Source organism: Protopterus annectens, chromosome 1.part0 (genome assembly GCF_019279795.1).
Source record: "Protopterus annectens isolate FY-2018-M chromosome 1.part0, PAN1.0, whole genome shotgun sequence".
In the NCBI taxonomy this organism is placed as follows: domain Eukaryota; kingdom Metazoa; phylum Chordata; order Ceratodontiformes; family Protopteridae; genus Protopterus; species Protopterus annectens.
This window is the reverse complement of record NC_056725.1, coordinates 1,052,356,007-1,052,375,986: the sequence shown is the minus strand read 5'-3', so window position 1 is coordinate 1,052,375,986 and position 19,980 is coordinate 1,052,356,007. Positions and strand designations below refer to the sequence as shown.

The following is a 19,980-nucleotide window of genomic DNA, read 5'->3' as shown; positions in this document are numbered from 1 at the left end:
GAAGGGAGGAAAGACCAAAGGCCATCCTCATTGCTCCAGATTAGCCCAGACAGTACTGGTACCCCTTACTGCACAACCTGACATTACAGCCTCCCAGGCAGCTTCCCCTGTTCTCAGACCTCTTGACTCAGGTGGGGAGGGGTATGCAGCACCCAGACTTGCAGACTGTCAAACTGTCAGTATGGTTAATACTGTAAAGGCAAACAGGGGACCCCCCTGTTAAGCATACATGTCCTAGACATTATCACAGAGGCCAGAAGGCCCAGCACCAGAAAATCTTATGCAGGGAAACGGAAAAGATTCTGCTTCTGGAGGCAGTCCAGAGGGGGGGGGTACACTTCCTCACAACCTTCCATCCCTCTTATCCTAAACTACCTAGCGGAGCTGCTCAATAGTGGCCTCTCCTTCTCTTCTATTAAAATCCATGCCTCAGCCATTTCATCTCATTTCGATACAGATCAGCCCCTGTTTTGACATCCTTTGATTAAACAAGTCCTCAGAGGGGTTTATAATATCAGACCTCCCAGTAGGACACCCACGCCAGCCTGGGACCTGAATTATGTTTTGGAAAAACTAACCTTAGTACCCTTCGAACCTGCTGCTTCAGCAGAACTGAGATACCTCTCCTGGAAGAGTGCTTTCCTACTAGCTATCACCTCAGCCAGGAGGATTTCAGAACTTCAGGCACTGATGACCATTGAGCCCTTCATCATTTTCCATGCAGACAGGGTCTCCCTGAGGACTAACCCCTCCTTTATGCCCAAGGTGGTATCTAATGTGACTTTCAGCCAGGCCATACATCAACCCACCTTCGTTCCTAACTCTCAAAACAGGGGGGGGGGATTTTTCCACTCACTAGACATGCACAGACAGCTCAGATACTACCTGGACCTTACTAAACCCTTCAGGAAAACAGACCAACTTCTTGTCAGCTTTGCCCCAGGGGCAGAGAGGAAGCCCATTTCCAAATTAACCATTTCCAATAGGATATCACACTCTCCATTTTTGCTACATATTACATGGGAAACCACCCCCTAAGTCTGTTCGTACCCATTCCACTAAGGCAGCCTCCACTTCCACAGCATTCCTCAGAGGAGTTCCCACCAGGGACTTCTTAGAAGCTGCCACCTGGACTTCTGTCCATACCTTCAGAAAGCATTACCACCTACCTCTCGACTCTTAAGGATAGGGCAGGGTTTGCCTCTGCAGGGCATGCTGACCCATGCCAAGGTCTCTTACTAATCCTACCACCCCTCTCCTTAGCTTTGAGAATCCTCCCACAGGTGATGACTGCAACAGTGAAACATGAAGAACTGTACAGTTGTGTACACTTACCATAAATGTAGATGTTTGAGTGTGTTCACTGTTGCAGTCCTGCATTCCCCCCTTCCTTCCCCCTTATATCCTCTTTCATAGGTAGACATAAGCTTCTTACGGTGAGTTTTAGCCACCAGGACCACTTTACCATATTTCCTTGGGCTTCTAACTGGTTAGGGCAAGAAAAACTGATGTAGTGGCATCGGCTGCCTTTATAGCACTGACAACCTGACATCGGTTAAGCGACAGCAGCCGATGCAGAAAAACATTAACTCTGATATTTGTGCCAGCCGAGGGCTACCACAGCAGGGATAACCCACAGATGATGACTGCAACAGTGAATACACTCTAACATCTACATTTATGGTAAGTGTAAGCAACTGTACTTTCCCCTTTGTTGGATGTGTATGTAAGGTTATTATTTGTGCATTGTAAGTGCTGTCATCTGCTTTCTTATATTTTGCAAAGAGTTTTTTGCTTGACAGATTGACACCCCCCCCCCCCTTGCCCTCACTGCAATGCATTTATGTTGAACATATGCTAGTTAGCAATAGTACAGGAACCGAATGTGACTGGCATTGCAGCTGACATTGAGAAGCCTGCATGTTTTAAGTCCTACTGGAGGTATTCCCTTTGTGGCGGGGGGGGGGGGGTCCCCTTGGTTGGAACTTAATTCATAGGCAATTACTGTCTCTTTAAAAGCAATCCCTGCTTCTATTACAAAATAATTTCTGAAACTTAAACCCACCACTGTAACTGTGATAATATCTTGGTAGAATTTCTCACAATTGTAGGTAACGCTTGGTTGGATTCACCTTTTCTACTAATCTGACATCTCCTGTTAGGAGACATATGTGCTCATCCAAACATGTGCCATGACTAACATTTTGCTGTACATGTGCTCATATTCCCAGAGTTCAGATTTTTTTTTTTTTGGTTTTGCCTCATACATAGTTTGGATTTTGAACCTGCTGTTGTGGTGATCATATTGCTGGTCAAAACCTGTACTTGCATGGTCATTGTCTGTTGCTGCAGGTATTCTGTATTTAATCCTGCCACGTGAAGACAAAGAAAGGAGAAGATTTTGCCTTGCCTCTCATCTAGAAGGATGGCTGCTGTCAGGAGTTCTGCAAACATGGCCTGCCAGGACAGTTTTGTACATTCTCTTGCACAAGTTGAATCACTCTGGCACTTTTCAAGAGTTAGAGGAACCGGAGTCAATCTCTCAGACAGGGGACATGAGTCCACCCCTTCCCTTACCTCCATATGACCCCTCTTTTAGAGCAACCCTTAGTTTTATGAGGAGCAATTTGGACTGGCCTCAAGCCATATTCTGTCATATCAGACATGTGTGGTGGAGCTACTTGTGAAGAAGCCTGAGGAGCCCAGAGTTATCATCTCCTCTATAGCTAGTCATTAAAGATTGTATTAAAACCGCCTGAAGGCACCCTGATTTGTCCTTTCATCCCCCAAAACAGGGAGCTCTCTTTTAGAAGCCCCAACATGAGTGGGTTGCGTAGTTGTCAAGAAACCTATTGTGATCTTATTAATCTAGCAATTATGTCAGAGGCAGTAACATTTTGTCATCTTGAAGCCTTACAAAAAAACTATAGGTTGAGCATGTGTGGCAAGAGGGTGTACTTCTCTACTGTCTCTGGGGCTTAGGGCCGTAACTGTTCATCTCCCTTCTCCCAATTTCAGTCCCACCTTATTTGGAAGGTTATAGATGAGCACAAAAACCTCAGGAATTATGGACACAAGAATAATCTTTTAGAATTTATGTCTGCAATAGTTTACCATTTTCTAGCTGAAGTTTTGATTGTTTTCATGATCCGACTATGATTTCATTCTTAGTGGTGTGCTAGTAAAGAATTGTGTGACTAACATTGTCCTGCATTAAGGAAGAGCTCAAGCACAAGTCCCTGGATGCCTTTTTCTTCAGAGAGGTGTTTTTCTGCCAGTTTCTTTAATATCTGTTTAATGATGATCTGAGCAGGCCCAGCACCCTCTTAGTATTTTATGGCTGGCTTGTCTAAAAAGAGGAAGCGGCATCCTCACCCTCACAGTGAGGCTTTAGAGAGTCTCATTCTTACCCCTTCCAGTGCAAGTTAAGTCACCCACCAGTATAAAACAAGTTGTCTCTTTTTATTAGAATCCTGACTTCAGTCTTGGGCTCTGAGCTGGGGGAGGTAGTTTTCTGAGCTCACCTTAGCTTAAATAAACATTACAAAAGACTAGATTTTAGACTAGGTTAAAGCTGCCCATGTTTTACAGCTCATAAGTCCTCCCACTGAAGGAACTAATTGAGCAGATCATTTAATCTCAGAGTAACTCAAGGGTAACCCATAGGAGCTGCAAGTTTTGAAGGGATCATTTTACTTTCTTATTCTCTGTCCTGTTTTAGACGGACTGTTTTATTTCCTTTCTTGATCTTAGCAGTTTCAGACAGAACATCTATTGCATCTTGTTTTTAATGGTTACTCTGCGCATGCTTTTTCTTAAGCAGGATAAATTGGTAGCATCTTTGGGCATGTAGAAACTGTTTGGCTGCCAGTATTTAGCTTCAGCACAGGTGATTCTTCTGTATCTGTTGCTCTTTCTGACATATTTAGTGCAGACAACCCTCTTTCTGACATATTTAGTGCAGACAACCCTCAAGCACACCTAAGCAACACCTCTTTAATTGTATACATAGTTTGTCTAAATTCAGTGTAGAAACATTCATATGCAACTACCTTGCTGTCACTCAGGTGGTCAAAATTGAAATGGCTAACACTGAATGAAGCAACCCTAGAAGATAACTGAAATTTTCACAGCATTCTAAATGATTAAACTGCAGTCAAGAAAATAACTTGTTTGGAAAAAGGTCAAGGCATGAGGAATATTGCTGAACTTCCAGTTCTTTATACAACTCCATTTATTTATTTATCTATCTATCCTGGCAGAGTTTCTCAAAATTGCAGCAAACACTTCCTATCTCTATTGTAGTAAATCAATTAAGGTATCAAGACGTCTTATATACTGCCTTTGCACCAATGGGGAAAGGCCACTGATTTCCTTAACTACAGCTCAAGTACCCCTCTGACTCCACTATCCAAGATTTTACAAAAATGTATCCAAGTTCAACTACTTCAGCACCGTAATGGCAACAGAATGCATGTTCTTTGTGTTTCACTGTTGCAGTCATTACATATGGGTGATCTGCTGGCAGATTGCCCTCAGTCGGCCTGATTAATAGTCTTTGGTTCTGCGTCGGTTGCTGTCCCTTTTTCCATGACGTCAGGTTGTCAGGGGTATCAAACATGCAGCCGACGCCATTACATCAGCCTTTCTTGCCGCGCGGTGCCCGAAGCAGTTCGAAGTGCCGGTCGGCCGACTCCTGAAATTTTTGTTTGAGTTTCAGAACCAAAGTCTTCAACTAAAAACTAAGTACCCCGTTGGGGAAATTTTTACTTGTTCCTTACCGATGTTAGTAAAAGTTAATAATTGGATTACTTGTGGGAAGCAAATATCTCATAAGGATTTTCATTTGTATTGTATTCCTTGCCTAGGCCCTGACCACAACGTGCCTTGCTGTCGGTTTTGTGCTAAATTTAATAGACGCACGATTAAACGTTGGTATATTTTTACTTCTAAATATTTTGGCTCAAGATTTAATTATCTAGAAATGTCATCGGTTAGCAATCCAACTACCGGAATACCTAAAAAACGCAAACAAAAAGATCGAGACAGACCGTCGAGGTCCAAAACCGGTGACAACACTTCTCCTAAGCCAGTCGCCGGTTCACCAGTACTCAGTGAGGCACTTTCGCAGCCTCTGATACCTGCTACTTCTGATTCGCAGGCCTCTACCGAGACCCATTCAGAGTCCGGTATGCCGCGAGATGCTTCAATTTTGGAACCCGTGGATGTCTCTACCTTAGATGGGTCTGGAGCCGCTGTGCAGGCACCAGCTTCTGAGGGTGTTTTCAGGTCTGCAGATTTGTATATTAGACTGACGCCATCTTCAAAACTAAGGCCAAAATCTAAATCTGTGTGTAAAAAAACGACGCCTGGGCCACATATGCAGGCCCATATGCCTAAAAAACAAATGATCAAAATAGCAGAAGATTTAATTACTCTGATTAGGGGTAGCCAACCCCTCTCCTTCTAAGAGGCCTATGCAAGACATTGACTATGAATCTTCTGAACAGGATTCTGTTTCTTCTGACTCTTCTAATGAACAGGATTTGTCTATTCCTACTTATGAGGATTCTGATGCAGAAGATTCCATTCATTCTGCTTCTCCCCCTGAGGATTTTTCTTTTGGGGGAAACTTTACATACCTTAAGGGAACATTTTCACTGGGAAAGTCAGGATTTCTCTGAATCTAAAAAGAGACTTAGGGATTTTCTTCTCCCTCAGCATAGGCCTTTGGCCATACCTCCTGTTCTAGACATTGTTGATGATGTTTTTTCAGAATCTAGTACGACTCCTGATTCTCTGCCTTCGGCTCCTAAGCCAGACAGATACTACAGGGTTCCTGACTCCCACAAATTCCTTTTCAAAAATCCTATTGCTGACACTGAAACCATTTCTCAGGGTCCCAAGGGCATTAAGGCCTCTACTGCTAAAAATCCTACCCCTTCTGATAGAGATTCCAGGACACTGGATAGATGGCATAAGAAGGTTTACACGTCTGCAAAGTTGGCAATCAGGGCTTTAAACTGTCAATTTATTATGCTTAAATGTCAACAGCATATCATGGGACTACTGAAAATAATGATAATTTCTGACTGTGTGGAAAATAAAAATTTGCAGGATTTATTACATTTAGCTGAATAAGTTGGAAAACATACTTTGCAATGTGGTTTTGATTCCTTGGAGGCCTCTTGTAGGGCTGCTGTAACTGGATCTGTGCTAAGAAGGCATGCTTGGCTCAAAGAGCAAACTCTGCCTGACCATGTTAAAGCCAAATTGTTGGATGCTCCTTTACAACAGGACCGTCTCTTTGGTAATAAGGCTGAAGAAGTGTTAAAAAAGATGGAAGATAAAGCTAAATCTATGCAAACTATGAAAGATTTCTTATAAGTGCAACCTCCAAGATTTAGTAGGCACTGGCCTACTAAAAACTGGTCCTTTCCAGTCCCCTCGAGAGCCGCTTAAGTCAAATCAAGACAGTCCAAAGGCTCCAGGTTTCAGTCGCAAGGAACTTTTAGAACAAAACAATGGGGTGCCTCCACCTCCAAATCTGGAAGCAGCAAGGCACCTCCCTATGGTAAACCGTCTCAATGACTTCCCTCTACAATCGCCAAGCACTTAACTTTTATCCGCCCCTTTGGGGGGAAAACTGGCACTTCATGCACGAAACTGGTAACTTATTACCTAGGACAAATGGGTTTTAACTATAGTATCCCAGGGATACAGATTTCATTTCTGCACACACAGCTCCAAACTTTGAATCTTGCAGCGTGGCTAATCAACTAATTTCACCCTTGGCATCCCTCAGCAAACCTGCCTGTGATGGATGTCATTTTGGAGGCTAGAAGGCCTAGTGTACTAGAAAATCTTATGGTGACAAATGGAAAAGATTCTGTGCCTAGAACCAATCACAAGAAATAAGCACAGCAATGCCCAATATTCCTCAGATTCTGCAATACTTAACTGAGATGCTTCACAAGGGCCTATCTTTTTCTTCCATAAAAATCTATGCCTCTGCCATTTCAGCACATTACAACACAGAACCTCCCCTCTTCTCTCATCCTCTGCTAAAGCAGTATCTCAGAGGGGCCAAAAATTTAAGACCTCCCAGGAGAGCATCAACTCCTGCATGGGACTTCAATTTTGTTTTGGAAAAACTCACTCTCCCTCCTTTTGAGCCAGCTGCTACTGCATGCCTAAAATTTCTCTCCTGGAAAACAGCTTTCCTTTTAGCAGTCACTTCAGCTAGAAGGATTTCAGAATTACATGCTCTTATGGCAGTGGAGCCTTTCATTATTTTTCATCCGGACAGGGTGGTTCTCAGGACCAATCCATCTTTCATGCCTAAGGTGGTATCCAGTGTGGCTCTTAGTCAGACCATTCATCTGCCAACTTTCTTTCCCAATCCACAGAACAAGGGTGAGCAGATTCTGCATTCATTGGATCTACACAAACAACTTAGATTCTACTTAAACAGGACAAAATCTCGAAGAAAATCTGAACTATTGGTGGCATTTGCTGCTACTTCTGCAGCCTTTCTCAGAGGGGTTCCTACCAGAGACGTTCTAGGAGCTGCTACCTGGAGCTCAGTTCATATGTTCACCAAACATTACCATTTACCTCTCTTCTCCAAATCCAGAGCTGGCTTTGCCACTGCTGTCTTGCAGAGCCTTATAGCTGCTCCTAATGCTGTATAACTCCATCCTCCCAACCATCGCTTTGGGATTCTACCCAAATATAATGATTGCAACAGTGAAACACGAAGAACATAGTAGAGTTGTGTACACTTACGATAAATGTAGATGTTCGAGTGTATTCACTGTTGCAGTCCTGGTTACCCATCCTCAAGCCTCCCCTGTTTTTCTCTTACTATACCTCTCCTTTCTTTTACTATGCTTAAAAGCCTTTTTGGTGTATTTGCTTTTGTTTGGAGGTATATATTTTGTGTTTTAAATTATATACATACATATATATATATATATATATATATATATATATATATGTGTATGTACTAGCTGTACCCGGCCACGCGTTGCTGTGGCTCAGTCTGGTGAAATGGAAAAGAAAGAAAAGAGAGAGCGCACGTTTCTAATATGTTTAATTTCACAATGCTTGTGGGTATACAATATTTTTGTTGTTCCATTGTCTGTGCAGATATAGAGATTGTCTGGTTTGCCAACTCTAGAACACGCAGCATATAATTGTCCATGTGAGAAGCAATCCGTGTGTAGATCTAAACCGCACAATTCTAAAGATTGGCCCTGAGCTTTGTTGATGGTGATTACAAACGCCAGTCGACTTGGGAATTGCAGTCTCTTAAATTGAAATGGCATATCCGTTGGAATCATAGGAATGCGAAGAATGAGGACATCTTCACCTTTGAAAGGTCCTGTCAAGATTGTTGCTTCTATGACATTGCTCATTAATTTTTTTACTGCAAGCCGTGTGCCCGTTACAAAGCTTTGGCTGGTTGATATTTCGCAACATGATAATTGGCACGCAGATTTTCAATTGCAGTACGTGTGGTGGCATCCCTGGCATATAGTGAATTCAAAAATTCTGTTGGATAATTAACCGCTTAATCTGCTTCCACAGCAGTGTCTGACTGACTTGTATGTGACTGCCTCGCTTTGAGTGTTAGACTGAATAATATTGTTAAGTTCGTAGACATCTTTGTTCTTGGCCACAAGAATAGCTCGTTCAGTCAGCCAATCATGATTCTTATAATTGGTTTGAATATTGGGAAATACTTTTTCAACCAATTCTTCTTTTGACGTCAGTAAATTGCAGAAGTTATGAGGCAATGAAATTCGTCCTAAGGTCAGATCAGCTGGCACCTTTCCGTTCCCAATTTCCAGCAATTGATGTGAGAATATCTCAGCTGATCGATCGTTTAGCAGCTGGACACGCATATTTGTAGTTAATTTTAACATCTTTACGTGTCGCCACAAAGTAGAGTATTTCAGGCAAGCATTTATTTTGTCCGCTGGTGTCGATCGAGGAAGTACAGGTAATGTTTGCCTGAAATCTCCTGCAAGCAATATTAATGCGTTCCCAAATGGTCTGATGTTTCCACGCAAATCTTGCAATGATCGATCAAAAGCCTCGAGCGATTTTTTTTTTGTGCGCCATTGTGCATTCATCCCAAACAATAAGTTTGCATTTCTGCAATACTTTCCCCATGCTTTGGAAATGTTGCACGTGGGAGTTTCAGTGAATTGCATGTTCATTGGCAATTTCAAAGCGGAATGAGCAGTTCTTCCACCTGGTAGCAATGTCGCAGCTATTCCGGATGACATAAGAGCTAAGGCTATACCATGTTGGGATCGAATTGCTGCTAGAATCAATGTAATAAGGAACGTTTTACCAGTTCCTCCTGGTGCATCTAAGAAGAAGATTTCTCCAACCCCGTTATTGACCGTTTGCATTATTTGATTGTAAATGCCTTTTTTCTCAAGCGTTAGCTTAGGAATATTTGATTGCACATACGACAAAAGATCACCCGTGTTGTAATTTTGTTCATGACGCAATTCTACATCGAACGAAGCAGCAGCAGATAGATTCGGTGATGGCATTCCCAATTGATTGAGAACTTTGTTTGCGATTTCTAAACACAAATCTTCAATCATTATCAACGCTTCTTTGTAGATTTCTGCTGTGAAATCCATGTTCATATTTGAATTTTCCTTGCGTATTCAGAAAATATCTTCAGCCATGTGTGATTTATATTTCTCCCATAACTCTGTTGGAGATGGAGAGCAGGCGGTCAAAATGATTGCGAACAATGCACGAATTTGATTTGGATGTGACATATTGCACGCGTCATTAATGCATACATCCCAGTGTCGTTCGTTCTCCAATAAATTCAAGCTTGACATGCACTGCGGAAAGTGGCATGTGTAACGCCGTTGACAATTCTCAATTGCTGGAAAGACGTTGGACCGGGCACATTTACTAACAGCATGCGAAGAAAGAAGCATTCATCTTGATTGGGAAGCATGGTGTACCGTCTGCCTATTGTGGTTTTTTTGAATATGCCAGGTTGTCCGTCGACTCGCTCTCCTCGTTTGCGTCGTTCAAATGATTTTCTACTCTCATTCCATGTGTAGTACGTAGGCACTTCTGAATACAGCAGTGTTTTTGCAAACGCGTAATTTTGACATAACGTGAAGAAAGCAGTTAACGTTGTAGCCAGTGGATTCAGGGCTATTTGTTGCACATTTGCAGCTGTAAAATAAATGCGTTGTCCATTTTCTAGATGTACTGCTAAGTGAACAACAGCTGGACTTCGTTCATGTATGGGAAATGAAAGAATTCGCCATACAGCTTCATTGCTGCTTATGTAACTTCCAGCCTGATACTGTGTGATTTCATCGATATGTATGACCGCATTTCTATCGATTCTTTCTGGTTGCACGCCAAAAACTGCCATGTCGCTGCCTTTATTCACGTACTTACAAATGTATTTGATCGATTTAACAGAGTTACAGTATTCCACGTTTGTGCACTTTGTATGCTTTCGATAGCATAGGCGAATATGGAACAACCCACCGGTTATCTACTTCGATGTCACCGTTTCACATTTCTATGCTTGCTAATTTACCGCCATCTTCTGCTGATCTTCTTCTGTATAAAGGATATCCATAGTTTCCTGTAACTGTGTTGGATATTAATGCTCGAGGATATCACTTAGAGCATTTTCCGTCTATCATGCATGGTGTATTTGGATTCAGTGCACCGCAAGGTCCATGTATCATATTTTTCGTCACAACTTCATGCAAATCCTTATCGACGCCGGCATCGGGTATTTCAGCGCATATTACATTGTCTATTTCATTTGAAGTGATTTTGTTATAGAGCCAGATTAGTATATGTGCATGTGGCAATCCTCTCTTGCCATTCCACTGAGTACATCCAGCAGTGCACAGAGCCAAACACTTCATGTTTTACCATGAAATCCATCAGCGATTTCAACTTCTATCTGAAAACACGTGCTGTGATGTCATGCTTATCCACCGGTGATTGCCCAGGAAGTAAGAGATGTTGTACATCGTCCCAAGCTGGATTGCATGTGAATGTAATGAATAGTTCTGGACGCCCATAGTGACAAACATATGCAATTGCATCTTGAGCGTACTCATGCATATGAAGTGGGCTGCCTGTATATGAAGATGGCAAAATCGTTAGTCTTCCAACGTTAGTTGTATTACCGTCATTTACAACTGCATCTCGCAAATGAACGCATTCTTCAGAGCGAAGTTTGGTCTGATTCAAACAGATGAATATCAAACGTTCTGTTTTGTTTTTTGCATATATATCTACGATGTATTGGTGAAACAATTGATGGAATTTCAAAATGGGATTGTCTTCATTCTCTCGAATCATTAATCGGTATAAATAATAGTTCATTGCGCTGCATTTCATATTTGTTTCTTCGCCACTGACTTGATTTATCTTAACGGTGAAGTGATATCCATCGGCACCATCCCAAAAAATGATTGGATATTGCAGGGCATCGTAGCATCGATGAGTTTCTGCAACTGTTGTCAATTGAACAATTTCTCTAGGTTGGAATTGATCTCTGACTATAACAATTGCCACTTTGTCTATAGTTGGAGCATTGAATCTTCGCACATGTTCTCCAGCAGGCGTTTTGTCAGCATGAATAACAATCTTGTGTGTATCAGATGGCATCATGTCAATTGCTGTTTTGAACAAACGCACTAAATTGTTTTTTTTGTGAAGAAGCTCCTGCAGTTGGGAAACAATGGACCTTTGCATGCCGGTAGAAATTCCGCAGCGTGTATTCAGTTCATCATTGCCATGACCGATGAAATACATTTGTAGGAATTTATGTTTACCATCTGGGAACGGAAGCAGGGAGCCGGCTTTATGATAAATTTGTCCTTCACTTTGAAAGTTGGCATGAATTGAGCTGTTAAGATTTCTGCACCGAACAACATCGTTTGGAAGCATGAGTTGTATTTCCTGATATTAGATAGGAAATGCTTTGATTCAGCGGTATATACGGCAAAATTTTTAATGGCTTTGGCGGTTCTCCAAGTTGAGGTAGTTTAATTTTTCCGGCGGCGCAACACATTCCTTTCGTTTCTCCCATTAAATTTCAGAGCCTTGCAATAAGGACACACTTCAGTCATAGTGCCGATGAGAACATGCAGCTCAAACTATAATCATCAGCTGGGTTGTACCGGAATGCAAGGCGATTGTAATCTCGTGATTGCTGAGCACGGAGTTGTGTTTGACGCTGATCTGCTCTTTCTCGTTGACGTCTCAGCCACTCTCAGCCTGTCGTGTTCATTCTGTTGAGAACGAAGCAGATCTGAAGCTGCAGAACGCGATCGCCGTGCTCGCAACCGTGCATCCTCAAGTCTGGCTGCACGTCGCTCTGCTGCTTCCTTCTGCACGTATTTGAGCCATTCTTTGTCTGTTTCGCTCGTTCTTCCTCAGTTTGATTTGCAATTACTCGTTGCACTGCTTCCACTCCGCGAGTACGACGATCTAAGTTTGATCTTCTGCGAGACATTATTTGGATGAACTAAAGCAGATCGATTGTACTGAAAAAGAAGAAAGAAAGTTATAACAAAAACATATAAAATTGCACATTTGTATACAAATATACAGAATCCATAGTAGGTATATAAAAACACGCGCGTATTCGAATGCAACGTGTGACATCTATATAATAGTAGGTATATAAAAACACACGTGTTTTTGAGTGCAACATTGTGTGAAAATTTCAAAGCAATCTGTGAAGAACTTTCGGAGATTTAAGATTTTGAACAAACGAACATTTGCATTTTTATTTATATAGATATATGTATGTATATATATATATATATATATATATATATATATATATATATATATGTATATGTATATGTATATATATATATATATATATATATATATATATATATATATGTATATATGTATATATATATATATATATATATATTTTGCTCCCCATTTGGGGGGCACCTGACATCTGGGGCAAGAAAAACTGATGTAATAGCGTCGGCTGCATGTTTTATACCCCTGATGAGCTGACGTCATGGAAGAAGGGACAGCAACTGATGCAGGACCCAAGACTTTGTTAATCAGGCCGACTGAGGGCAACCTGCCAGCAGATTACCCAAATGTAATGACTGCAACAGTGAATACACTCGAACATCTACATTTATGGTAAGTGTACACAACTGTACTTTCCGCAACCATTCATGGTTTCTGCTGTGATATTTAGAACGTGGTGTAGTTTTCAGAATCACAGTACAAAAACTGCAGGGCTAGGTTTTATCAGTTCCATTAATCAGTAAAGAACAAAGGCAGCATGCTCTCATCTGCCTTCCTAGACTTTTATTTAAAGGACTTAATACCATCTTTCATAATAAACTTCTCCATAAACTGTCCACACTTTGCCACTTTAATTTCGTTCTTCTGTGGTTTCATAACTGTTTTATAAATTACAAACAATCAAGTGGCTAACTGAATAATCCTTTTGTCTTCCTGTCTTAGTAGGTATGCCACAAGGATCTAATTTAGGCCCCTTACTTTTCAGCATTTTCATAAATGACCACCATACAACATTTAAATACTCTGCCTTAATTCAGTTTGTGGGTAACTTGGCCTTCATCTGTTCTGATCAGAATCTGTCTACACTTCAGCAGGTTACACAAGAATCCTTCACATCCATTGAATCTTGGCTTGATAGTTGTCAGCCTCTTCTAAACCAGTAAAAAAGCCCAAATTACTTTTATTCACTCCAGATATATCTCCACATGCAATTTCAACTTTACTGTTACCCCCCTAAATAGCACACAGTTAGAAATGGTAGCTCACAAAAATGCTTGGGGTCATTGTAGACAACAACTTGAAATTTGAGTTTCACGTTCATCAGGCTATAAAAAGACTCATCAAAACCCCTCCATCCTATACAGAGTGTAGCGCTACCTGTCAGACTTGCTTGAAAGGACCTTTCAGTTTCCAACTCTTCTCTGTGCATCTCACATTCTTAATAATTTAAAAGTTAGAGCAATGTTATAAAATTGCCATATTTACTTCCAGCCACCAATGTAAATCTCCTCACTGTGTTGCTGCTTGGCCATAACTTGCTGCTTGTGTGGATTCCTGGATTAGTTTTGTCTGGATTCTGTGTCTGCTTCCAGCAGTTGTTTTTTTTTTTTTTGTGTGTGCTGAAGTTTCGAACTGATGATGAGCTGTATAAAAATAAACAAAAACAGCCCAGTCGAATACTTTAAAACACACACGCGCGCGCACGCACACACACACACACACACACACACACACAATCATCAGTTAGCTGCCTGGTTTTGGATTTTTAATCCAGTACACTTGGGTCTATATCAGCCCACCCTTGTATAATTCAAAAGCTACCTGTCCAGTAGGTATCGGTCAGTAAAATGGCCCTCCACCCTCTCTCTCCATACCCCCTAGTCACGATTGGTATACCGCAAGTCTATCCCTGGTCCCCTCGCTTTTTTAATTTTCTCCCCAGCACTTCCCCCCCCACACACACACAAAAAACTGCTTCCCTAATACAATACACAGATGACTCCACACACTTCTACACATCAGACAGCTTGGAACAGCTCCAAAAATTACTTTGGAAGCTTTAACAGCTGGTGAAGTGTGGCTTTGTAGCTCACAACTCATGATTAACCCTCAAAAAAAAAGAAAAAAACCTACTACTTTTTTCTTTTCAAATCCTTCTCTCATGAAAAAACAAAATTTAAAATCTGGTCTCTTAATGCACCCATTGAAGTCCCTTCTCATAGCAAATTATTAGGGATGATAGTGGATGATAAGTTTAATGTGCATATATAAAACTGCACTAAAAAATTGCCAAGAAATTGGGATACTTTACTGAGCTAAAAACTTTCAGACTAATGAAGCTAAAGCTACACTTTCCGTTACTTACCTCTTCCCCTCACCACTTTATGCTGCCAAGTTCCAGGTATCACAAGTAGCAGAACTGTAACAATGCTGTAATAAAGTGGCTACATTCATAGCAAATACCCCTTTCAGAACTTACCATTGTATAATACTAAAAAATCTAAATTAGTTAGAACTACCCCATCAACTAACATTATACACAGCTTTTTACCACATGTAAAATTATCCAGCATTCATATGCTTGTCCAGCACAGAATACAGTTCTACACAATTGTGTTCCTATTTAGACATTACGATCCAATGACCAAAAAGTCTGTCCATAAACCTATCAAATTTGCTGGAAGTGGTCTATACCTGTACCATGTTGCTAAGGGTTAGAATTCCTTGCCCGTACCATCAGGTTAATACCCTCCCTTCATTCCTTTAAAACCACTCTGAATGACTTACTAACCAAAATCTGTAACTGCTCTTTCTCAACCCCCAGGGTAAACTACATCCTAAAATATGAACAAGTACTCATTCATATCTTGGACCTCTTTGCTCCCTCTTCTTTACTTATTTCCCTACTTTATTCAGTTTTTCTCCCTTGACTCTGTCTTAAATATGCTATGACCCTGTTTTCTTCCCACTTCATGTTGCACTTCCTGTTTTTACTTACCTTTAATTTCTCTAAACTGGCTAAAATTTTGCTAAATATTAAATCATTGTCATGCAAGTTGCATCACCTCTTCCATCCATTCCTCAACAGATGGATGTTTGGATCTGACTTTGGCCACTCTGGACTTCAGGATCAATAGTTCAGGTGCCTCCCCATATCTATAATGCCCTCCTAGCCCCAACATTACCTCAGATCTCGTTTGATGCTCATAGAGAACAGATGTGATTCCTTCACTCAGGCTAAATGTTTTTGTAATGCTTTAGACCTTTTCTCCCCGGGCCTCCACTGAAAATGAGCACCTACTCAGTTGCACTTTCCTGGTAACCAAATGTTAGTAAATATAAATAAATTAAAAATTAGTTGACGTACTATTCATGGTATATCTTAATATGCATCACTTGCTGTGTATTCACATTATTAATTGTAATGTGTTAAGAATTTAAAAACTTAAAAACTAGATTTCCTTTACAGAATCTGTGCTGCAGCCACTTGTTTCTTGGTGCACATCTTCACCAAGCATTGCTACCTTATCTGTGACTCTAGGAGATGAACTTCTTATGGAAACTCATTTCTCCAGGATTGTATTTTTAAGCTATTGGTGTACGTGACCCTGTGGCTTTCTTTGCCCTGGTGGTTACTATTTGGGTTTCAGCCCAAAGAGGGATCCATCAAGCAGGATCCAACGGCATTTAGTATAACGGCTGTTAGTATACGAGTTGATCAGGAATCTTCTTGATTAGTCAGGACTTCTTTCTTTTCCCTTATGAGTGGATGTTTCCTGTGACATCCTTTAGATGTTGGAGTTTTGTATAAGTTGGGGAAATATTAATCCTGAATGTGAGATATAACCTAAGAAAATGGATGATTACGACAGGCAGAGAAGACTAATCCAGTTAAGGGCCCATTAAAGTTTTATCATAGCTCTAGATCATCTGATATTGTAATGCTATATTGTTTTTGGTCTATACTCTTAGTCACTCAATCCTTAGGTGAAATCCCTGAAGGGATTAGTGTTATGAGTCAGCAGACCTGCCTTACTGTGGATGCTACCTAACTTCCTCCATTGTTTTGTGTTTTGACATCAGAGTGATATGTACTTATAGAAATGTGTTCATGTTCATCCCAGAATGTTTTGTGCTAGGCCATTGTACCACAAAGGGTTCTGGGCTATACATGAAAGCTTTGCTATAGGCTTTGTACATCACCTCACTATAACACTTTCAAGAGTGTGGAACATCCTGTCATCCATTCAACCCATTACAGACCCCTTTCCAGAAGTGCTGATGCTTTTATAAAAGTCCAAACAGTTGCTGAATTCTATCTGAATATGTAAACAGGATCCCCTACTTCTGCACCATTTGTGCAGATCGTAACATCATTTTTTTATAGGTCAGTAGTATTTTATAATTTTCTAAAACAATATGTGCTAAAACAGAAAGGCATTGAAAACTTAAGAGTCTAGTAAGGGTGCTTTCTATCCCTTTTTATGATTGTTGATTTTTTTTTTTTTGCAGGGCACATAGTTTCTTCCAAGAAAGAAGAACTTATTTCAGTTCTAGACCACTTTAATATTCAGGTATGGTTCTTGAAAAGATTGTTGCTCTTGTGCTTTTTGTCTATATACCTTTTCTTTTCTACAGTGTTAAGTATTTGTCAGTGTTTGGTTAGTCTGAAGCAGTGTGTGTTCACTAACCAGGAGTTGTGAAATTCAGTCTGCTTGGGAAATGAAATGTTGCTTCTGCTTTGCTGCCCTCCCCCCGCTTTTTTTAAGTGAAATTGTCCTTATACTTGGAATGTGAACTTGTATTACAAAGCTGTGAAGTTACAGATGTGCTGTAAAGCTGATTTACATACATAGATTTTAAAAATGCACTTTGGAGATGGTAGAAGTAATTTGATTTACATGTGCCACGTGACATTTCATAAGGTGATTTTAACAGACTTAACAAAATTGCTATGAGGTACAGCATTGAAAACAGCCAATATTGTGACTGTAATTAAAGAAATTTGGGGTCATTGTAACTAGCAGCAGTTGATAGGTTTGACAGAAGTTACTTCATATTTAAAGAAATGATCTTTCACTTAGCACCCCCTATCCCTTTGTTTTCCAACACTCTGTTATCAATTACTGATAGAAAAGGCAATTGGTACTTAGCCTTCACAATCCTGATCTGTGTCTAGTTCTCAACTCTCCTTACCATTTTGCCATCGACCTTTTCTGTTTTGGTTTATCCATTTTTGTTATGTATATGAACCTTTAATTGTGTAGTTTTAAAAAGCCCCATTAAATCGGGTAACTCTAAACGACCCTTTTCTGTGGACAGAATCAAGTTCTCTCACTTGGTGCTTTCCCCTCCCAAATAATTCCTTAAACTCTTCATTAATTATGATCCGCAACTTCTCCTCTGATCAGCCTATAATATTAAAAGGGCTAAAACATTTTCACTGTTTGTATTTTACTATCTATAACCGTAATCAATTCCATTTCTTAATTCCTGTATTATCTTTTGTTTAGTCTGTCCTCGCATATCCTTAGCTGCCGCAAGAAAACCCTTTTGTATTTATACACTTAAGTGCTCTTCTTGTATCCCCAGAAGTGCAGGTATTGTTGAACCAATTCGTTCATGGACACACAGTTTGCCATTATCGACTGTTTTTAACTTCATTTATTTTATATTCAGAAAAGACCTGATGCTGTCTCAAAATGTTCCTCAATGACAGAATGCCCATTTATGGATTTATGTAGTACAAAATAGTATCTGCAAGTAAAGTTAACTCTGTTACCATGTCATTTGTACCCTTGAATTTGTGAATCCCTTATTTTCTTTGCTAACTGTTCTAAATGCAAATCAAATAACAAAGCGGAAAGAGGATATCACTGTCTAGTTCATAGACTACAGGTTTACACCTTCTTTAAACATCCAACCCCAGAACCTTGCTCAATGGCTCGTCTACTGACAGTCAATTTGGCTCATTTGTCTCATCGGCGTGAGAGCTAGGCCTTTCTGGGCTGTGTAAGAGTCTAATCAGCCAAGAACCCTGATCCCTCTTTCCATTCCACCTGTGGGGAGGGGGTGGAAGATGGACAGCTTACTTTTCCTTGGTTGCATCCTAGTGCTCTGGACAGGATTTTGTTAATGAGACAATTCTGTGCATTTGATTTCTGGCCTTTCCTAACTAGGAGATGTTTTCTGAAGGTCCTGCATCACGTCTTAACAACCATTCTGTGATGGTCCCATGAGCAGGACTGCAAATGCAAAAGCTCCATTGGTACTGCAGGATTTTGTAGGGCCAGCACTTGAGTCTTAAGTAGCAACCCACATATTCCTTTACCATCCCATACCCTGTTTAGGAGTTGACCACAGATATCTTGGATGTAGTTTATGGAACACATGTTGGCCACTTCAAAGCTCTGGGCAGCTGGGCAAGAGACATCCAAAACTGTCACACATACACAAGAGATGGTAGTACTCCTGTATGCTCTTAAAGCCTTCAGTTAAGAGTGCTCTAAGAGACAGCTTCTTAGTTATGGAAGTATGAGATGTGACCATCATTACAAATGTCACCTACAACCAACATAAGCCCGTAAACAAACAAAGCATACTGGCAGATGGTTTAAATAGAAAGTTGAGCACTTACCAAAAATGGAAACTAGGCAAGTGAGAATTTCTTAAGGTGACTGGAGACTCTGTCAGATGTGAATGTCTGAGTGAAAAGAAAACCATCGATGTCTAGCATTCTTCTTAACTATCCTTTCAGGGACTCTAGCACAGCCATTGTAATGTTCACCACTGTTAACAAGGGCTGGTTAGTATGCCTTTCTCTTTCATTCATAAATTTCTGGTCAAGGCAAGATTCAAGGCAAGCTAGGAGAGAGTAAATGCTAAAACAGGCATGGTTCTAGTAGCTAGTCCATATGGCCCAGGATAAGCCCTGGATTCCCTGTGTGTCTTCAGTGTCTTCACTAAAAAGGAGGGAACTCTGTTCAAAATTCAGTACCATCTGACTTGCAAGATTTCAGGTTAGTTTCTCAGAGGCATTTATGGTCTGTGCAGGCAATTAGTATTCTACAAGAAACCAGTAGGCCTATAACTAGGATTCCTACCTTGGAAGGTTGAAAAATAATTTAATTGGTGTAGAATCCAGGGTGTAGAACAGTGTTTTGCCAGCAATTCTAAGAAACTACAATATCTTTTACAACTTTGTGCCAAAGTTCTTGATTTCTTCTTTGTTGAAATGCAGTTGTCCAAGCATTGCCACCACTGGACCTGACCTTTTTTTCCTTAAAGTTATCCTTAGGTTGCCAAGATTCCCTGTTTGTTGCAGATGAGAGTTATTTTTTTGAATGAAAAGCTGCCCTTACCTTCTTGTGAACCCGCTAATGTAACAATAAG

The 19,980-nt window shown here is 40.6% G+C and overlaps 1 protein-coding gene across 1 annotated transcript in view; it reads left to right on the top strand.

The window, feature by feature from the left end:
- The window catches only part of SMC6 (structural maintenance of chromosomes 6), a 1,850,548-nt gene that overhangs the window by 103,034 nt on the left and 1,727,534 nt on the right, over positions 1-19,980 (top strand). Inside the window, exon 6 of the mRNA XM_044068538.1 lies at positions 17,101-17,162. Coding sequence (XP_043924473.1) covers positions 17,101-17,162 — 62 coding nt within the window. The remainder of the gene's footprint in view (positions 1-17,100; positions 17,163-19,980) is intronic.